This window comes from Schistocerca nitens, chromosome 5, assembly GCF_023898315.1.
Source record: "Schistocerca nitens isolate TAMUIC-IGC-003100 chromosome 5, iqSchNite1.1, whole genome shotgun sequence".
NCBI classification, from domain to species: Eukaryota; Metazoa; Arthropoda; class Insecta; order Orthoptera; family Acrididae; genus Schistocerca; species Schistocerca nitens.
The window spans coordinates 494,680,335-494,697,970 of NC_064618.1; the positions used below are offsets into that span (position 1 = coordinate 494,680,335).

At 37.5% G+C, this 17,636-nt stretch overlaps 1 protein-coding gene across 7 annotated transcripts in view; it reads left to right on the forward strand.

Annotated features, from left to right (window-relative positions):
* Positions 1–17,636, forward strand: part of LOC126260864 (CCR4-NOT transcription complex subunit 1) — a 143,320-nt gene that overhangs the window by 70,122 nt on the left and 55,562 nt on the right. For all 7 annotated transcript variants that reach the window (XM_049958285.1, XM_049958280.1, XM_049958284.1 and 4 more), the window contains exons 27-30: positions 11,677–11,898; positions 12,056–12,103; positions 12,618–12,824; positions 13,000–13,148. In XM_049958285.1, coding sequence (XP_049814242.1) covers positions 11,677–11,898; positions 12,056–12,103; positions 12,618–12,824; positions 13,000–13,148 — 626 coding nt within the window. The remainder of the gene's footprint in view (positions 1–11,676; positions 11,899–12,055; positions 12,104–12,617; positions 12,825–12,999; positions 13,149–17,636) is intronic.

Sequence of the window (17,636 nt, forward strand, 5' to 3'; positions counted from 1 at the left end):
AAGAGTGCACTCCGCGGGAAGCAGTACATGGATGATCGAGAAGTTACTAATGCAGAAAGGCATTGGATCCAACATCAACCAGTACAGTGGTACTGTGTGGGCATAGGGGCATTCCCAGTAAGGTGGTGTATGAGGCAGTCATATTGAATGGAGATTATGTTGAGAAATAGGGTTTTGTAGCCAAAAGAGTGAGTAGTAGTATATTGTATTGGTATCCTGAATAAAACCAGTCTACTTTCAGAAAAAAAACATGACTGCATTACTTATTGAATGACTTTCGTATATGAGCTAGTTTAATGGAAAAACACTTGAATTTAATATCGTAAGTTTTCAAACCCGTCGACAGCATTGGGCGGACAGTGTCAGGAGGTCGTTTACATTGCTTGATATGGTATGGTACACTACTGCATGATGTGGTGGATGCTATGCGGTATCTTGCCACAATTGTGCAATGAGTTTGTTATTTATTTTTCTATTTGAAAAGAAAGTCCTTGAATACTCCATGGTTTGTGCAGGTTCTATTAGCTGGTTTGATGTGAGAGTCTACATTCAGCTGGAGAGAGATGGCCTGGATATTGAAAACAATAAATTGTTGTTTCTTAGGCTATCGTATATGTTGTATTGAGTTGGGTGTTGGGCTTACTGGTGTCTGCTGTTTAGTCACATATGGGCACAAAAACTTCTGTGTAGTACAGAATATGTTTAAATATTTAGGGATAATAAGCACTACAAAGTGATGTGGTATGGAAAGGTATCTATGAAATCAGACGTAGAGAAGACAAACGGGAAACTTAAAAGCTTTATAGAATCCCGGAAAAGAATAATGCACTTGTAAAGGGAAAAGCATAAAATTTAATTCCACTTATTGTAGAGTACTCTACAGTTTTTGGAGTCCTTATCAAATATACATGGCAACAGACCAAGTGAATTTAGAGATGCTGCTACTTGGTGAGTCAGATGGAAACTTTGAAAATGTTATTAAATATAGACATTTCACGCCATTGTTCTGTAAGTTGGCAGTACTGCTACCATTGATGTAAGGTATGTCCTCCAAGCAGCAGCATTTACGTGGCCGCCCACTTGCAACAAGGATGAATAGCGTTCTGTCATACTGTTTTCTGAACAGTGAAGATATGAAACCTGTTGAAATCCATAAGCGAATGAAGGTCCAGTGTGATGATGCTTGTCACTGTAAAAAGTGTACAAGTGGAGTAGGAATTTCAGAAATGGGTGTCACTTTTGTGACAAGATGCTCAGCATCCAGGTCAGGCACATCTCGTTGTGACCCCAGAGTCTATCGTGGCCATTGAAGCCATTGTGATGGAGAATCATCGTGTGATGGTAGATGAAATAGCTGTAGATCTTATCATTAGTCATGGCTCAGCACATCACATCATTCATGAAATGCTTAAGTTGCGTGAAGTGTCTGCAAGATGGATGCAATGGCAATTTACTCCAGAACTGAAAGAGTGACACATTGATGTCTGTGAAGAACTTTTTTGGCACTTTGAAGCAAAAGGTGATGGCTTCTTCGTGAAAAGTCATTACAAGAGACAAAACCTTGGTACATTACCACCAACCCAAAACGAAGAGAACAAGCACCACCAAAACCCAAGATGTTCCAGATGTAGATATCTGCAGAGAAAATTTTGATGACACCCTTTTGGGATGAATGAAGTGTTCTCTTGGAACACTACACATCTAGGGGAAACCCCAACACCAGTGCATCATATTCCTATATTAAAAAATCAGCTTCGGCATGTAATAAGAACAAAGTGACGAGGGCTTCTCATTACAGGCGTGATTTTGCAACATGGCAATGCTTGTCCTCATACTGCCAGTGCAACACTTGCAACCATCGAAGACCTGCACTTTGATACTCTTGCCACATCTTCCGTATTCATCTGACCTCACACTGAGTGATTACCCTAAGTTTGGACCACTCAAAGAAGTGATGAAAAGTTGTAACAGGTGGTGCGCGAGTGGCTGCACACACACCCAAATTTTAGTTTTTATTTCATTTTTTTCCTCGTGAGAATAGACTGTTGAAAATTGATACACTTGCATTCCAAAAAAAAAAAAAAAAAAAAAACAACTTTGTTTTCATTTGATTCCTCCTTGCAGTATCGACAGGGTGCAGTAGTTCTAAGAAAAGTGTGACTGAGGGATTTGGAGAACTTGAAATGGAGATCCTTGGATGAGACGTGACATTATCAAGAAACCCTATTGGATAAATTTAGAAAAGTTGTATCTTAGGGAGACTTCATGACAGCTGCTGCCTCTTTTGTACATATCTTACAGGCATCATGGCAACAAGTTCCAGAAATAAAGGCACATACTGAGACGTGCAATACAGTCACTTTTGTTCCTCTCCAAATGGCAGTGGACTTGGACAGAAAATTGCCAACCTTTCTATGAAATGTTCTTTACAGTGATGTTTGTTATATATCTGTAGATGCTTAGTAATCCTAATAAAAAGTGTCAAGTTAATTAGGAAAAATAGTGTTTGTACTGAAATGGAATGTACAAAGAAAGATTTATTGGGTAACTAGTGAAATGGTTATAAAGATAACAGAGAAATTTGAAGAACAGCCATGTTACTTTTACTACTAAAAGTAGCTGAAAATGAGAATCCATGTAACGGAGAGAGAAAAGTGAATAAAGTACAGGTAATAAATGGTGAAAGAGTTGTGAAAATTAGAAGGCATGCTTTCCAGTTGTAGTGAAAACATGTTAAGATGTTTTGTGTTAATAAAATCAAATTTCTGTCGTGGAGGATCATAAAACTGAAAGAACAAATTATTACAGTCTTTCATATGAAGTTGACATGGATGGGACACTTGATGTGGATCCCATATGGACTGCCTGTGCGGCATATAATGCTTCTATGTTTTGTAAATTGTCTTTCGGTGCAGGAGAGGGAATCTTGGTCAGAAATCTTTAGGCCCCATATTTTTTTTCTTTTTGTTATTGGTTGTGGTGTTATGGGCAGGCAGTAAGAGTACATTGTTTTGTGCTATTCTAAAGATGGTTGTGGAAATGTTGGGAGTAATACATAATATCATACATCCAACATGGAAGAGAGAATTTCATGTAGGATAAGACATTTGTGTAATAATTGTTAAATCATTGTCAGGTGCGTGAAATTTGACTTCACCTTATATGTATATTAGTACTTTTGGCTAAAAATCTGTGTCTGCACTAAAAAAAATTACTGCAATATGTATGACAAATGGACTTCCTTAATTGTACCAAAGTTTCTACTTGCTCAATTCACAGATGAGTTTGGGTGAAATGACTGCTTAATGCCCCTTCAAAAGTTTGGAAAGTTTTTATTCACCTCACAGGAGTAATATGTTGGAGGCTTCAGCAATGAATTATAAGCTAGTAATTGTAGGCAATTATTTGCCTTTGTGCGTTGACAAGTTTCTTAACACATCTGTCAGATAATCATTCTTTTACTATGTATATGGGACATCAGATATCAAATATTTATTACCCATACAGATCATTACAGTTTTTTATAGTATTTCATGCTTTTCTTTCGTACACAATTCATTCTTAGGACCATCAGGCCAGTAGCCATGTAGTCAAATCGCCCATATTTCATCTATTCATGTACATTTATTCCAGAACTCAGGCTTTTCTAACAATGGTCATAAAACTTTTGGTAATCACTTGACGAGTGATACACCTCAGGCATGAAAAATAAAGAGAGAACAGAGATTCCTCTAGGAGGACCATTTAAGACACTATAAAACTTGCAGAGCTATACTGGTATAGTTTCTTGTTTAGTTGTTACAGGGAACACCATATTCATTGTTATGAGGCCAGTATCCTCGTCAAACACATTCAGCATTCATAAACTGCCACTGAACCAGAGGTGGTATTGAACCGTTAACAAGTATTTGTTGTTCAGCATTCTGTAATCAGGTTCCTGTCTTTCCAAACCTGGAAAGTAGCATACTTAACTCGGACACCTTTCTCTTTATTATGTCACCTTTGAATTAGCATTTGGAACAGATTAACAAACTTGTGTAAATTCATCTACTTTGTGTCCTGCTTAGTCGTCAAATATGGGATGCCTTAGAAACCTGCTTCTCTGATCACTAGACAACAATTCAAGCAAATCGGATTAATGAGTTTTATTTCAGAAAATTAAATGACGATACTTAACTTTGAAAATTTACAATGATGTGTCACAAGCAAATGGTGACAGACAAGTAAGAGGTCCATTCATAATACAAGAGAAGTGATGCAGTTCCTAAGTCGCTGCTATACAAGTGCTTAATCTTGATGCCACTGTGGAAGTTGTAGAACTGCTGGTCTACAACTGGGCTGCAGTCAAGCGGCACGGCATGTATGTCTTCTTCATGTCGAGGGTGATGCCATCGGGTTGTCGTCCTCCAGAGGCTTCGGCCTGTTTGCACTTGGCTGATGTCTCGAAGCTCTCTCTGCTCTACCGTTCCCACCTGGCGTGCCGGCACTTGACTTTACGCAGGAAAACTTTGCTGCTTTGAAGAAACCTGAAAACTAATGATATCAACTTACATAGTAGCTGTCAAGATACACTTCCTTCCACAGAAAGATTATCCCTACACAATCATTTAATTATCTACAGTGATAACATCTCTATTATAGGTCATCCTTTTCGTCCATGTCCACCTGTACTTTCCATCCCATCACCCACACATACATGCACACATACCTACAGGGTGGCACATAAAGAATGCATCAATTTCAAACTAATATAATTGGCTCTGTTTTGATAACATGCAAAATGTACTCACATCACTGCATTTGGTAATGTATCCAATTATGAATTGTCACATTTTTCACGTTTTAAATATGTCAGGCAGATAGCGGCATTCTTTGTGAATACATATTAAGTCTTTCTTCGAAGTTTGCCATAATGTTTGTCGACATGTCATGTGAAACAGCAGTAGTTTCTTGCTGTATTGCAACTTTCAGGTCATTAACTGTATAAGATTTGTTCCATTACACTTTACTTTTTGGTTAACCCCCTAAGAAGAAGTCATAAACAGATAAATGTGGCAAGCATGCTGGCTAGAGGACATCGCCAAAATGAGAAAGCATGTGTTGGGGAAACATTTCTCGAACTTCTGCCATTGAATCATTAGCCATGTGAACTGTGACTCCACCTTGTTGGAACCACATGTCTGCCATGTTTATCCCTAAGTGTCCAGTTGTGGCTGCACTAAATTGCGTAGCATTGCAATATAACATGCAGCATTCATTCTTACACTAACACCACCTTCTTCTTAAAAATAAGACCCATCGATACCCACTTTGGACACTCTACATCACACTGTCACTTTTGCACTGTGCAGTGGTTTGTGATGCATTTCTTGTGGGTTGTCTTCTACCCAATAGAGAAAGTTTTGTTTGTTTAAGTGACTGTCTAAGTGAAAGTGTGCTTCATCGCTTATCATCAACACATCGGCAGCAGCAAGAACCTCAAGCATTCTCTCATAAAACTGTCTCTGTTCACCGTAATCAGGGTTGTGAAGCTTCTGCATGATCATAATTTTGTAATGATTAAAACGTAAGCGCTGCAGCGAGCGAAGAGACAAGTCCAGAGTTGGAGCACGCCAAGTGGAGCAGCGAAGACTTTAAGGAACTGATGTTCTTACCCTATCGACATTTCCCTGTGTTTGCACCTTGCGAGAATGACCAGGCGCTGTGTGCTTCATGACTGACCCAGTTGTGCGAAAAGAGCAACCCAATGCAATATTGTGTTAAGATTGGTTATTTAACCATTTTGCGGATCATTGAAGTGTGTACAGAAAAGCAGTTGGACTGTGATCAGTCATTACTTTTGAAGAAATGTTAAACAGTAAAACTGCGATGGTGCATGATCCATTGTGACTGAAACTGAACGCTCACCGACAAAATGTGTCCCTCAGCCAACGATTCCACTCCCACCACTGATACTATGCAAGTTAGATCCGTGTGTTCGTTTTGCACCACCCTCTACATACATATGGTTGGGGTACAATATCCTGTTAATAGCATTTACCTGATCTACCTTCTCCTTTTATACATGCATTTCAAGGTTTTTAAGTTATCTTACTCTTCTGTACATACACACCAATGTAACTTTGTATATCTTCCTACTGTACGTTTCAATGAATGCCCTCCTATTATATGATGCAACACTCATACCTAGATGTTACCCAACCATGTTTACACTTCGTAGCTAAAGGTATATCCTCATCGATACCCCACCCCCCTTTCCCCCCCATCAAAAGTGACCGAACAAACCTCCAGCTCCACTCACAAAAAGAAAAATATCTCATCTACGTTCTGCGGTGTATTTATTGGCTAAATTTTGTTAATTTGTTGTTTGCTACGCACTAATGTAAAACTATTTTACAGTAGTGTGCAAATTAATTGGGACAAGACAATTAAACTTTCTGTACAAATTTATTACTATGTGTATAATGTAGGTAGTAGCTTATTGAATATCGATAACTAATGAGCTTCGGAACATGTTGTGGCATAGATTCGACCATGTTAGAACAAATGTTTCATAATTTGTCATGAAACCACACTTTCACCACATTTGCTAACACGCATTCTTTTGTTGAACAGTCCATTTTACCAAGATATGTTTCCACAGTATTCCATAAATTCTCAATGGGATTTAGGTCAAGTGAATTATCAGGCCATTGAAGTACATTAATGTTGTTTTCTTCCGTGAACATCTTGACTGCATTGGAAGTGACACGGGGTCAGATCATGTTAAAATGCCCCCCCCCCCCCCCCCCCAACATCTGCAGAGGTCTGTAGGAACAGCACAATCCTGTACTTCAGTATTTCCATGTATTTGATTGAATACATCATACCATCAGCTGTATCTAGTGCCCCTGGACCACCTGCAGCGAAGAAACCTCAAAACATTTTCAGGAGCGTATTTTACAGTCTGTTAAAGATGCTTAGTTCTCACTGCCTCATGGGTGATTCACCTGATAGTCCTTGCTCTGTATCCTTGAACAATACTATGTGACTCATCACTGGAAATTATATATTTCTAGTCATTGTAGGTCCAAGATGTTTTTCCTTCATGACAGTTAACAACTGCTTCTCTGCTGGCTTTCATGCCTTGCGTCCTCCATCCAGAAGTCTACGCCATACCGTTGAAAGGTCAATTTCAGCTCCAGTATCCATTAAATCTTTCTGAAAGTCCTTACTTGTCTTGTGAGGATGAAGTCTAGTGTTTCTAAGTAGAGTTCTGTCCATTCTAGAAGTGGTTCATAGTTTTCATCATCTGCCTTTTCTCTATGGAGACAGTGAGGTAGTATGGATACATGCCCTAATAAGTCTTGAAATGCGAGATTTTTCCCACACAAACAACAGAGGCAATGTCTCTTATAGTCATTGATGAGTGTTCACGAAGAGCAACTATTTTTGCCCATTTCTTAGAAGAAATGTCCATTTTATCACACAGTTTTTTTGTCAAGAGCACAGAAATAACACACACTGTTGCTGCATATACAAGCACTCAATTGAACTGGGGGTGATCTACAATCGTTGTTCATTGTCAAGGCAACAATAGCCCACCAAGAGTCGAACAATTGGAGAGATAAAAATTGCCGACAACTAACCTACTTAAATTCCTTGTACAATATGAGCTTATACCAATTAATTTGTGCGCTACTGTAGTTATAAAGTGGTGGTTCTTATGACACGTCTTTTGGTCATGTCTATATTACAGAGGCTTTTACCTTTCCACTCAATAGGTCTACTAAGAAAACAGCCTTCGGATGTAGAATCTGAGTAATTTTGTATGGATCTTTATAACAGGGGAAAAACGTGCATGATTCTGTAACTGTGCTTTCACTAGCACCATGTCATTAAGTTTAAAATTAGGGACACTTGCTTTTAAATTATGTTCTTTCAATTGACGTTGTTCGTGTCTATTTAAATTCTGTTCTACCATTTTCTCAAAATTTAAAAATGGAAACTCCAGGTAAGAATATGAGCAATGTAGGAAAAGACAGATTGCTACTTAACCATAAAGAATACACATCAAGTTTCAGACAAGCATAATTAAAAGACACAGACACTTACAATTCGCTAGTTGACATCCCTTCTATTTCAGGCCACAAAAAAATTTGTCAGAAGTTCTCCTATGAACTTTTTGTGGAGAAAAGTCCAGTTGACAAGTGAGGTAATTCAGTATGAAACTCTGGAATCATCTGTGCCCACGTCATGTTTTTCTTAAAACAATATGTAAAACATAATCTTCCTTTCTATTTCATAATTATTTCAGATAACAATAAATAAATAATAATCGAGGCTTTGCCCCTGGGATGAAATAATCTAAAGTCAAATATCCTAGTCATTACTAAGAGCCTTTAGGTCAAAGTAAGATTCTCATCCAATTACATAACAAATAATTATGTAATTGCATGTAATATAAGGTGCCCTACACACTACGAAGTAGTCTTATCTACAATAAAATATCAGCAAATATTAAAACCCAATCTAGTGATTATGTGAATTAACATGTGTTAGGTTTAACACCTGTGAGGGATAAACGTAACTCTTATGTCTTGTCACTGAACCAGCAATGTATTAAACATATACATTTTTGGATTTTACTGACATTACACATTGACACACTTTTATCTTAACACTGTTCTCACTATTCCTCTCTACCAACAACAAACAAATAACGGTGTAGAAAAGGCTATTTCCTCAGGTAATCGAATAAGAGTAAATAAAATTGTAAAAATCTTAACTAGCATCATAAATTAAATGAAAATGCTTTCAATTCAAATATTTCTTTTTGAGAGGCAGACTACATCAGACATGCCCTATGGTGTCCTCAACATAAAATAATTGAACCACTTCCAGGATTTGGGCAATAAACACATCTTAATATAGGCTCCCGACTTTCGCTGAACAGTACGCCTGTTGTTATCCAGCATCAAGCACCTACATAAAGTAGCATACTTAATTTTGGCAGCTTACACTACTAATAAACCTTACTGCATCCACATATAATAAAATGCATAATATGTTACGTAAAACACTTTCATAAATGTAAAACGAATAATGCACCATTCAGATACACAGCCCTTTTTAAATACTTCATACAAAAACAATAAAGATCACAATATGCTTTTTATATGTCCACTATTCCACTTCCCCTGACAGAGACTGTGCTGGAGTCTTAAATCTTCATCAGCATTGTTTCAGTTTGTGTACCTATCAAACCTAGGTTTTGAAGCATGATGCACATTAGTGCACTCCCACCAACATGTGAAAATTTGCTTCGGATCTATTTCTGTAGTTTTAGTTAATTCATCCCAATTTTTGTTCACTCCATTCTATTTATTTTCATCGTAGAGTGAGATGAACATACAGATAATTGAATCTTTTGTTGTACTTCGTTATCTACTAAATAAACTACATCCTCCTCCAAACCAGTAATTGTAGAGATTGAGACAGTGGCTTCATCCAAATCTTGGCTTTGTTCTAACTCTTTCAACTGTACAAGTGCTAGAGATTTCATCATGAATTGTTAAATTCCTGCTCAGTTAATTCTTGTTTCCAGTCCTTATTTACATCTCTAAATTGGTCATTCACTTCATTTGGTAGTAAATTGCACTGTTTCAACATTTCCGAGTTTATTTCCTCTGGTAAGGTGGAAAGTTTCGTCTGTAACTACGATAAACTATTCTGTAGTTCTTGGATTTCCCAATGTGACTAACTGATAGGCTGTTCTAGTGTGAATGTTTGTCCTCTTTATTCCATTTTTAAAAATTTGGTTCTAATATTCTATGGTGTCCAGTTTTTTGTTTTTATTTCGTTCTTTAATTCGTTGTAGTATTCTTGAGTGTCGTGTTTGTTTGTCTGAGTGCAGTGTTTGGTGTTTTTACACTAGCAGTCATCTCCTGTAGGTATTTACTTAGTCATGTACTAAATGTCCTAAACCAAGCTGGGATAACTGCATCCATTTTTCTTGTCACCATGGGCATACAGCGTCCATAACAACATTTTTTAATTGGTGTCAGCTTAATATTGTAACAGGGCTAGCTATAATGCTATAGTACACTCACAAATTGTGGCTGCAAAACTGCTTAGTTTCCGCACAACACAAACAACAGCACAAAAGAAAAGTGCTGTTGGAAAATAATAAACTCTGATTTTATAAAGCTCACTAGAATCTCACTGTGCATAGATGCTGACAGGAAACTGGATCAGTGTGTAGGTCAGTTGCATTGCAGAAAATGAGTGTGCATTAGATACTGCTGCTAATGCAGGTTGACATTCTGCAGCTGTGATCTGCGACTGCTGTTGTAGGCTGTTGTGGGGTTAATAAAATCAAAGCCCTCTGTGGTTGTAGTTGAAATCTTTAGTCTCATGGACTAGTTATTTTCTTCTCCGTCATGATTGTAGTCAAAAAATTTAGAAATAGATACTGACCATCAAAATTTCTTCAGGATGCTTGATATGTCATGCTACCAATTGATTTATGGACTGCAGTGTAATTCTGGCTATTGCACATCATTACTACTGACAATAGATATCAAACCACTCAAATCTGCATACTCAAAATTCACCAGTTCTCTTCGAAATTTCAAATTTCTGGTTACAGTTCTTGTTCTTTGTAAATTTTATTGGCTCCCAGCAATATTTTTTCTGTGTTGTTGCCTATGGTCACCACATATGGTATTTCGCTAGTTCTTTACCGTGATATTGGGCCGTTAAGTAAAGTCTGAGTAGAGCCAAGACTTTCTATTATTGACTCTTGCTCACATTATTATTTCAACACACTCGCCAATTTCTTTTGATTGAACTTTGTTTCTCGAAGTGCTGCAGTTACTCCTGGAAGTTAAAGATTACAAAGTCCAACATCCAGTTTTCAAAATAAATATGATGCTTCTGTTAAACAACATTTATTATATTGTACTCTTGTTCACAATTATATTGATATAGACTAAGTCCAAAAACGGTCTGTCATATTTAACAGATTCCAGTAGAGTCTGTATGTAACAAGTTTTCCTTTGTCCTTATGGCGTCATAAGAATTGTCTAAGCTGCTCTTCCTCTATGACTTGCACCACATTTGCAAGGCAGGAACCAATGATGTGGAATAACCTGCCCGACCAACAGGTACCAAGAACATGGTAATATGACTGTCATTGTCCCAGCTTATGGTTGTGCTGTGTCCATCTTTTTTGTGATATGTACATGGAGATAAAAGATACATCCAAACAGTAGATTATGTAATTAATGATGAAAATAAGCTTTTTATAGTGGCATCATAATTCATCGGTTCTAAAAATGCTTGTGCAACATACTACTTTACCAAAGTGATATGTTACACTACAGAATTTTATAATATTGAAATCTAGGACAATACTTAGTGAAGAATGATTCACTATGAGATATTATATTCTTGTTTAAAAGTAAAAATTTGAATACTGGAAAGTTTCTTGTCTACTATGCAGTAGGATGCAATATACGTCTTGAATTAAAAAGAAGTGTGTGTGTGTGTGTGTGTGTGTGTGTGTGAGAGAGAGAGAGAGAGAGAGAGAGAGAGAGAGAGAGAGAGAGAGAGATATGCTGTGTAATCTGGCTTATAATTTGTTTCTTGTTGCATTTAAATGTATGCTGCAGTAGTACATATTAATTCTTGCAGGAATTCGAACTAAGGAAGCATGCAAGGAATGAAGGCCGTCGCTACTGTGATCCTCTTGTGTTGACATACCAAGCAGAACGTATGCCTGAACAAATTCGCCTCAAAGTTGGTGGAGTCACTCCCCCACAAATGGCTGTGTATGAAGAATTTGCTCGTAATATTCCTGGTTTCCTGCCAATTACAGAAAGGGACACTGCTCTGTTTATCCCTAAGCCTGTCACTGTAAGTGTGTTTGTTTGATTTTGTGAATTTAATTCTTTAATACTTTTGTAGAAAATTGCATGTATCAAAAGAAAACTGAAAAAATTGCAATAAAATTATTTAACCTTTTGTGTTATTAGTTTTGCTTTGACACTACAATTGTGTAATTTTTTAACAGCAAGAAGCTGCAAACCTCACCTTCCAAAGTGCAGGTCCATCACATTTGGTAAGCATGCTTCACTTTTCACTGATGTTTTTGACACGTGTTATAAACTATTCACAAAAGAGTTAATGGAATGAAGTATGGATTGTATGCCCTATACTTGGCAGATTACTGGATGAAGCAAAATCACTCCATCAGTTGCACAGCTGTGTGGCAGCAGACTCACTTATCCAGCAGTCTTTTTCCACACATTGTAAACATTTGTATTTTTATCAACAAATGCATCATTTTAATAATTATCCATTCATCTTTCCAGTTAATCCATACACATACTTCGTCAAAACATTACTTATGATACATTTTGCAATACTCTTGATGTTAAAAGCAGATATATTAGTTAGTAACATAGACAGTTGAAAATTTTCGATTAACTCACAGCAAATTGTAGAGATCCTTCACAGTTTATCATTATCAAAGAAAATATAATGTATTTTTGTGGTGTTTCAGTTGCCATGCAATATATAGTATACACAATCAATGTCATTCGTGTATCAGTAATTTTTCCGAAAACTTGCAGCAAGTGTATGGTGCAGCAGAAGATATTGTGATAATTTATGATAAACTGGGGAATGAAGTGGATCACTGCCTTCAGACAATAATAGGCTCACAGCCAGTGATGTCATCCAGCAATTGTCAAGTTGGTGGCCTACATAGTCTACTTGAAAGCATCCTTGTTGCCAAAAGACAAAGAGATGTTACCTCCGCTGTACAGCTTCTTCAAAAGGTGTGTTGGGCAAACATCAAGCTTCCTTCAGTCCTGAAAAAGTGCACCTAAAATTTTTTTGCAGTTTTATGTAGCACGTAATTGTCCATTAAAAACAGTAATACTTTAGAATTCATTTATAAACTCAAAACACTTCATCAGTAACATTACATTTACAATTACCATCTTCCCTTAGGCTGTAGAAGGTTTGCTGGATGGGATGACACAAGTGCCACTAGATCCAGAGACAGTATTGAGGTACAGAGACATTCATTTACGTGTGCTAAAAGCTTTGCAAGATCAACGAGCCTATGGCATTCAATGGACAAACAAGCAGGTGACTCGGTATGCAAATCTTTCTCTTTTGTGAAACGCTTGCTCTAAATAATAAAATGAAAAGTTGATAGTGACTATATTTCAGTAGTGTGATTTTATGTTAGTCTTCTAGAATTTTATGCAACTCAGTCTGCAACTTAATATAGCTTTTGTATTAAGGCATAGAAATGAAGTGGGTATTGAAATTATGTAAAATGTAAGTCATAGAAACAATTAGAAATGAATGAAATATTGAAAATACTGAATGGCAACAGACTGCACATACTGTGAGAAGAAAAAGTGAAATATGAAGGAAACTTAATTTAGATGGATGCCACTGAAAGATAAAATGGAAGACAAAGGAAATAATAAATAGAACTGAGACAAAATTCCAAGCTTTTAACAGCATATTACTTTGATAGTCTTGAAAGGAACTGTGGGTGAGGGAAAGCCATATACTGTGCAGTTGAACATCTTCCTTGCACTTTCCAAGGGACTTAAGAAAAGTATAATTTTGGAGAAAATGTAAATTGTTGGGAATTACTTTTTTAAAGCACATACTTCATAAAAATCAAAATGATATGCTATTTATTCCACTGACCTGTAATTTGGAGCTCCAGTCTTACTATTTTTGTGGTAACATTGATGGTTTCTAACTTTTTACAAAATAATTTTAGAGCTGTAGTTTGAGTTTATTTTTTTAGATCTTCAGGCATATTTTTTCTATAGGTTTTTTTAGTGCATAAATACATTCAAGTTTTGATGTCTACTTCTGCAGCACAGTTATATTTCTGTATTGTATTCATTGATGCAGTAGGTAAAACTGTTTGATATGCCAGGGTAAAGTGAAATATAATTCTGTAGAAAATTATATAGAGCAAAATGTGCAGTTTAATTTTAGCATTGAGTTTTTAGCATTTCCATCGGGTCTAACCTGACAAACACCTTAGAAAGCATTCTGAAAGCAAAGCAAAGAGGACGTGGTTGTAGTGATTGTAAATATTGTTGTTGAGATCCCAACCTAACCCCTGCCTCAGAAGTTACAAAATATTTAAAACTGAAAAGAAGTAGTTACAACAGACATCACTTCATAACATCTACCTGAAAATCATAGTTACTGCTTTTTTGTGAAAAACTGTTTCATTAAATCCTTTGTAACTGGCATTTTATGCAAGAGGCACCACATATGTGTCAGTTCACAATGATTAGGTTGAGGCATAAGTTCATAGTGTTTTTGTTTTGCAAGTTTGTCTTACATTGATGTGGGTTTATTTAGGAATTGTCATTTTTTATTTGTAGTTCACTGTTGCCGTTTGAGTGTACATATTGCAATATCTGAGTTTACATATGGTAATTTTGTCATTTAAAGGTAGTGTGTGGAGCCTGGGCACTGGAAAATGGAGTGCCGAATGGAGAAATCGGAACATTTCCGATATCCTTCTGTTTTGAGTTCGATAGAGGGGTGACAGCAGTGGAGGCAGCCAGAAACGTTTGCGTCGTGTATGGGGATAATGTCATTGGGCATAACACAGCAAGAAAATGGTTCTCTCATTTTAAGGAAGATCATTTTGACATTAGTGACTGTACACGCTCAGGAAGACTTTCTGGCTTTGATGAAGATTGTTGAAAAGCATTGATTGACAATGAGCCACATCAGTGTACTCTGGCAAATGTAATGAACTGTGATCATCCCACCATCGTGTGACATTTGTATACAATGAGGAAGGTTCAGAAATCAGATGTATGGGTACCACATGCTCTAAGCCAAAATCATGAAAATCCATAGGTGGCCATAAGTGCATCTCTGCATGCTCATTGTCAATTGGCTCATGAACAACTGACCATTCCTATCCTGTATCATTACTGGTGACGAGCAATGGTGTCTTGATGCTAACTTATGTAAAAGAAAGGAATGACAGAGGCCAAACAAAGCAGCAGCTCCCCATACGAAGATCTGCGCACATCCCCAAAAGTAATGTGCATTAGGTGAACTCGATGGTGTGTGTATTAAGAATTGCTTTTTTCCAAGGTGTATAACCATCACTGCTGCCATCTATCATCAACAGCTGAGGCATCTTGCAGATGCAATCCAATAACAACGGCCAGCAAGACTGCATGAAGGGATGCTATTCCATGATAATGCCCAACCACATTATGCCTGACTGCCAACAAACATTATACAGGTGTTGCTTTAGGAAGCTATTCCGCACCCACCTTACTCACCTGCACCCTCAGATTTTTACCTGTTCCACACACACTGTCAAATACCCTTCAAGAAACTTCCTTTCCAGATGAAAATGCACTCCAAACATGACTAGAGTTCTTTACCTTGAAACCACATGATTTCTACAGTTGCAGAATCAAAAAGTTGCCCCAGCATTGGCAGGCTGTTGTAAACAGTGAAGGAAAATATATTATTGATGACTAAAGTCTCTTATGTCTATATTTTGTTTATTTAACTTATGGAGAAACACTACACTCTTTTGCACCAACCAATAGTCCGTAAGCTATTCATAAGAGTTGCTACCCGTAGCTCTTGTTTACTGGTCCCAACTTTCCTTCCCTTTGAACTAAACTAAAATTTACTTTAACACAACATTACACCCATTATAGTTACTAGCAGGTGGGCAGTGTGAGGAGAGTAAGCACTAATGGTACAAATTGTTTTGACTTGTAACAACTAATACAGATTCATTGTAGGGAGCCCAAAGCTAAAAGTTCCACATAATGTTTGTAAACACTACTTACCAACGCTATGCACACACATTTTTATATCAATTTCACAATAGAGGTCTGTACAAGGGAGATGAACTTGTAGGCAGTATTCTAGAAATGGAAGTGGACGTTGGTGGAGAGGAGATAGGAGACATGATACTGAGAAAAGAATTTGACCGGGCACTAAAAGGCGTAAGTCAAAACAATGCCCCGGGAATAGACAAGATTCTGTCAGATTTACTGATAGCCTTGGGAGAGCCAGCCATGACAAAACTCTTCAGTCTGGTGTGGAAGATATATGAGACAGGCAAAATACTAACTTCACTAATCCCCACTATATCTAACTTTAACCTAGCCATACCCTTTTTTAAAAATTTTCTGACCTGCCTTCCAACTAAGGGATGTGATATTGCACACTCCGATCCATTGAACACCAGTTTCGTTTCTCCTGATAACGACGTCCTCCTGAGTAGTCCCCGCCCGGAGATCTGAAAAGAGGACTATTTTACCTCCAGAATATTTTACCCAGGAGGACGCCATCATCATTTAACCATACAGTAAAGCTGCATACCCTTGGGAAAAATTACAGCTGTAGTTTCCCCTAGCTTTCAGTCATTCACAGTTCCAGCACTGCAAGGGAGTTTTGGTTAATGTTACAAGGCCAGATCAGTTGATCATCCAGACTACTGCCACTGCAACTACTGAAAAGGCCGCTGCCCCTCTTCAGGAACCACACGTTTGTCTGGCTTGTCAGCAGACACTCCTCTGATGTGGTTGCACCTACGGTACAGCTATATGTATCGCTTCATCCCATCACTGGCAAGGTCCATGGTTCATGAGAAGGTACTGAATAGAATTGGGAGAAAAGTTTGTGACACAACCTAATTAGATGAAGGGATCAGTCATTAAGGCGCATTGTGAGGCATCAAATGATCACCAATTTAGTATTGAAGGGAGGTGGAGAGTGGAGGGGGGGGGGGGGGTGAAAATCTTAGAGACGAGACCAAGAGATGAATACAGTAAACAGATTCAGACGGATGCAGGTTGCAGTAGTTTGTCGGAGAAGAAGGGCCTGCACAAGACAGAGCAGCACAGAGAGCTGCAAAGAACCAGTCTTCGATGATGATGATGATGATGACATTCCCCGTGAACATTTCCATTAAATGTAAATGGTGGGAAATTTATAATTATTCTATCACAGATGTGGGTTTGAATTGACATTGAGAACATATGATATTTGAAAGGACCGATAAGAATGTTGTAACTGTCGGAAAAACATTAATTCCAGAAGCGTTGAAATGAAATGGGAGCTAGATGGTATCTAATGACACCAAGATCTTTGACATCAGATGTGACAGATATCTCGTCCTTGAATATTTTGGCGTTTGTGGGTCTACTGAAAAGGATTGTAATATCTAGATAAATGATAATAAAAGGTAAATTGATACATAAAAAATAGACACACAGAGTGGTGGCAGGATAACACATTCAAAAATGTTTAACTTTTACAAGCTTTTGGAGCCAGTGTCTTCTTCTGGCAGAAGAGTTAAAGGGGAAGGAAGAGGGGCTGGAGAGGTTTAGGGAAAGGGATACAGTTCAAAAAAGTCATCCAGAACCATTCTTTAGGGGACACTTACCAGGCAGGATGAGAAGGAAAGATCCCTGCGAGATTTTATGAAAGAGTGGAAGAAAATGAATATAGGAATTGAAAATTGGGGAATTTAGTTAATTATTATTAATTTTTTTTATGTTTACTTGACGGGAAGACTTTCAAAAATTCACAGTGGGAACTGCCTACTGTTG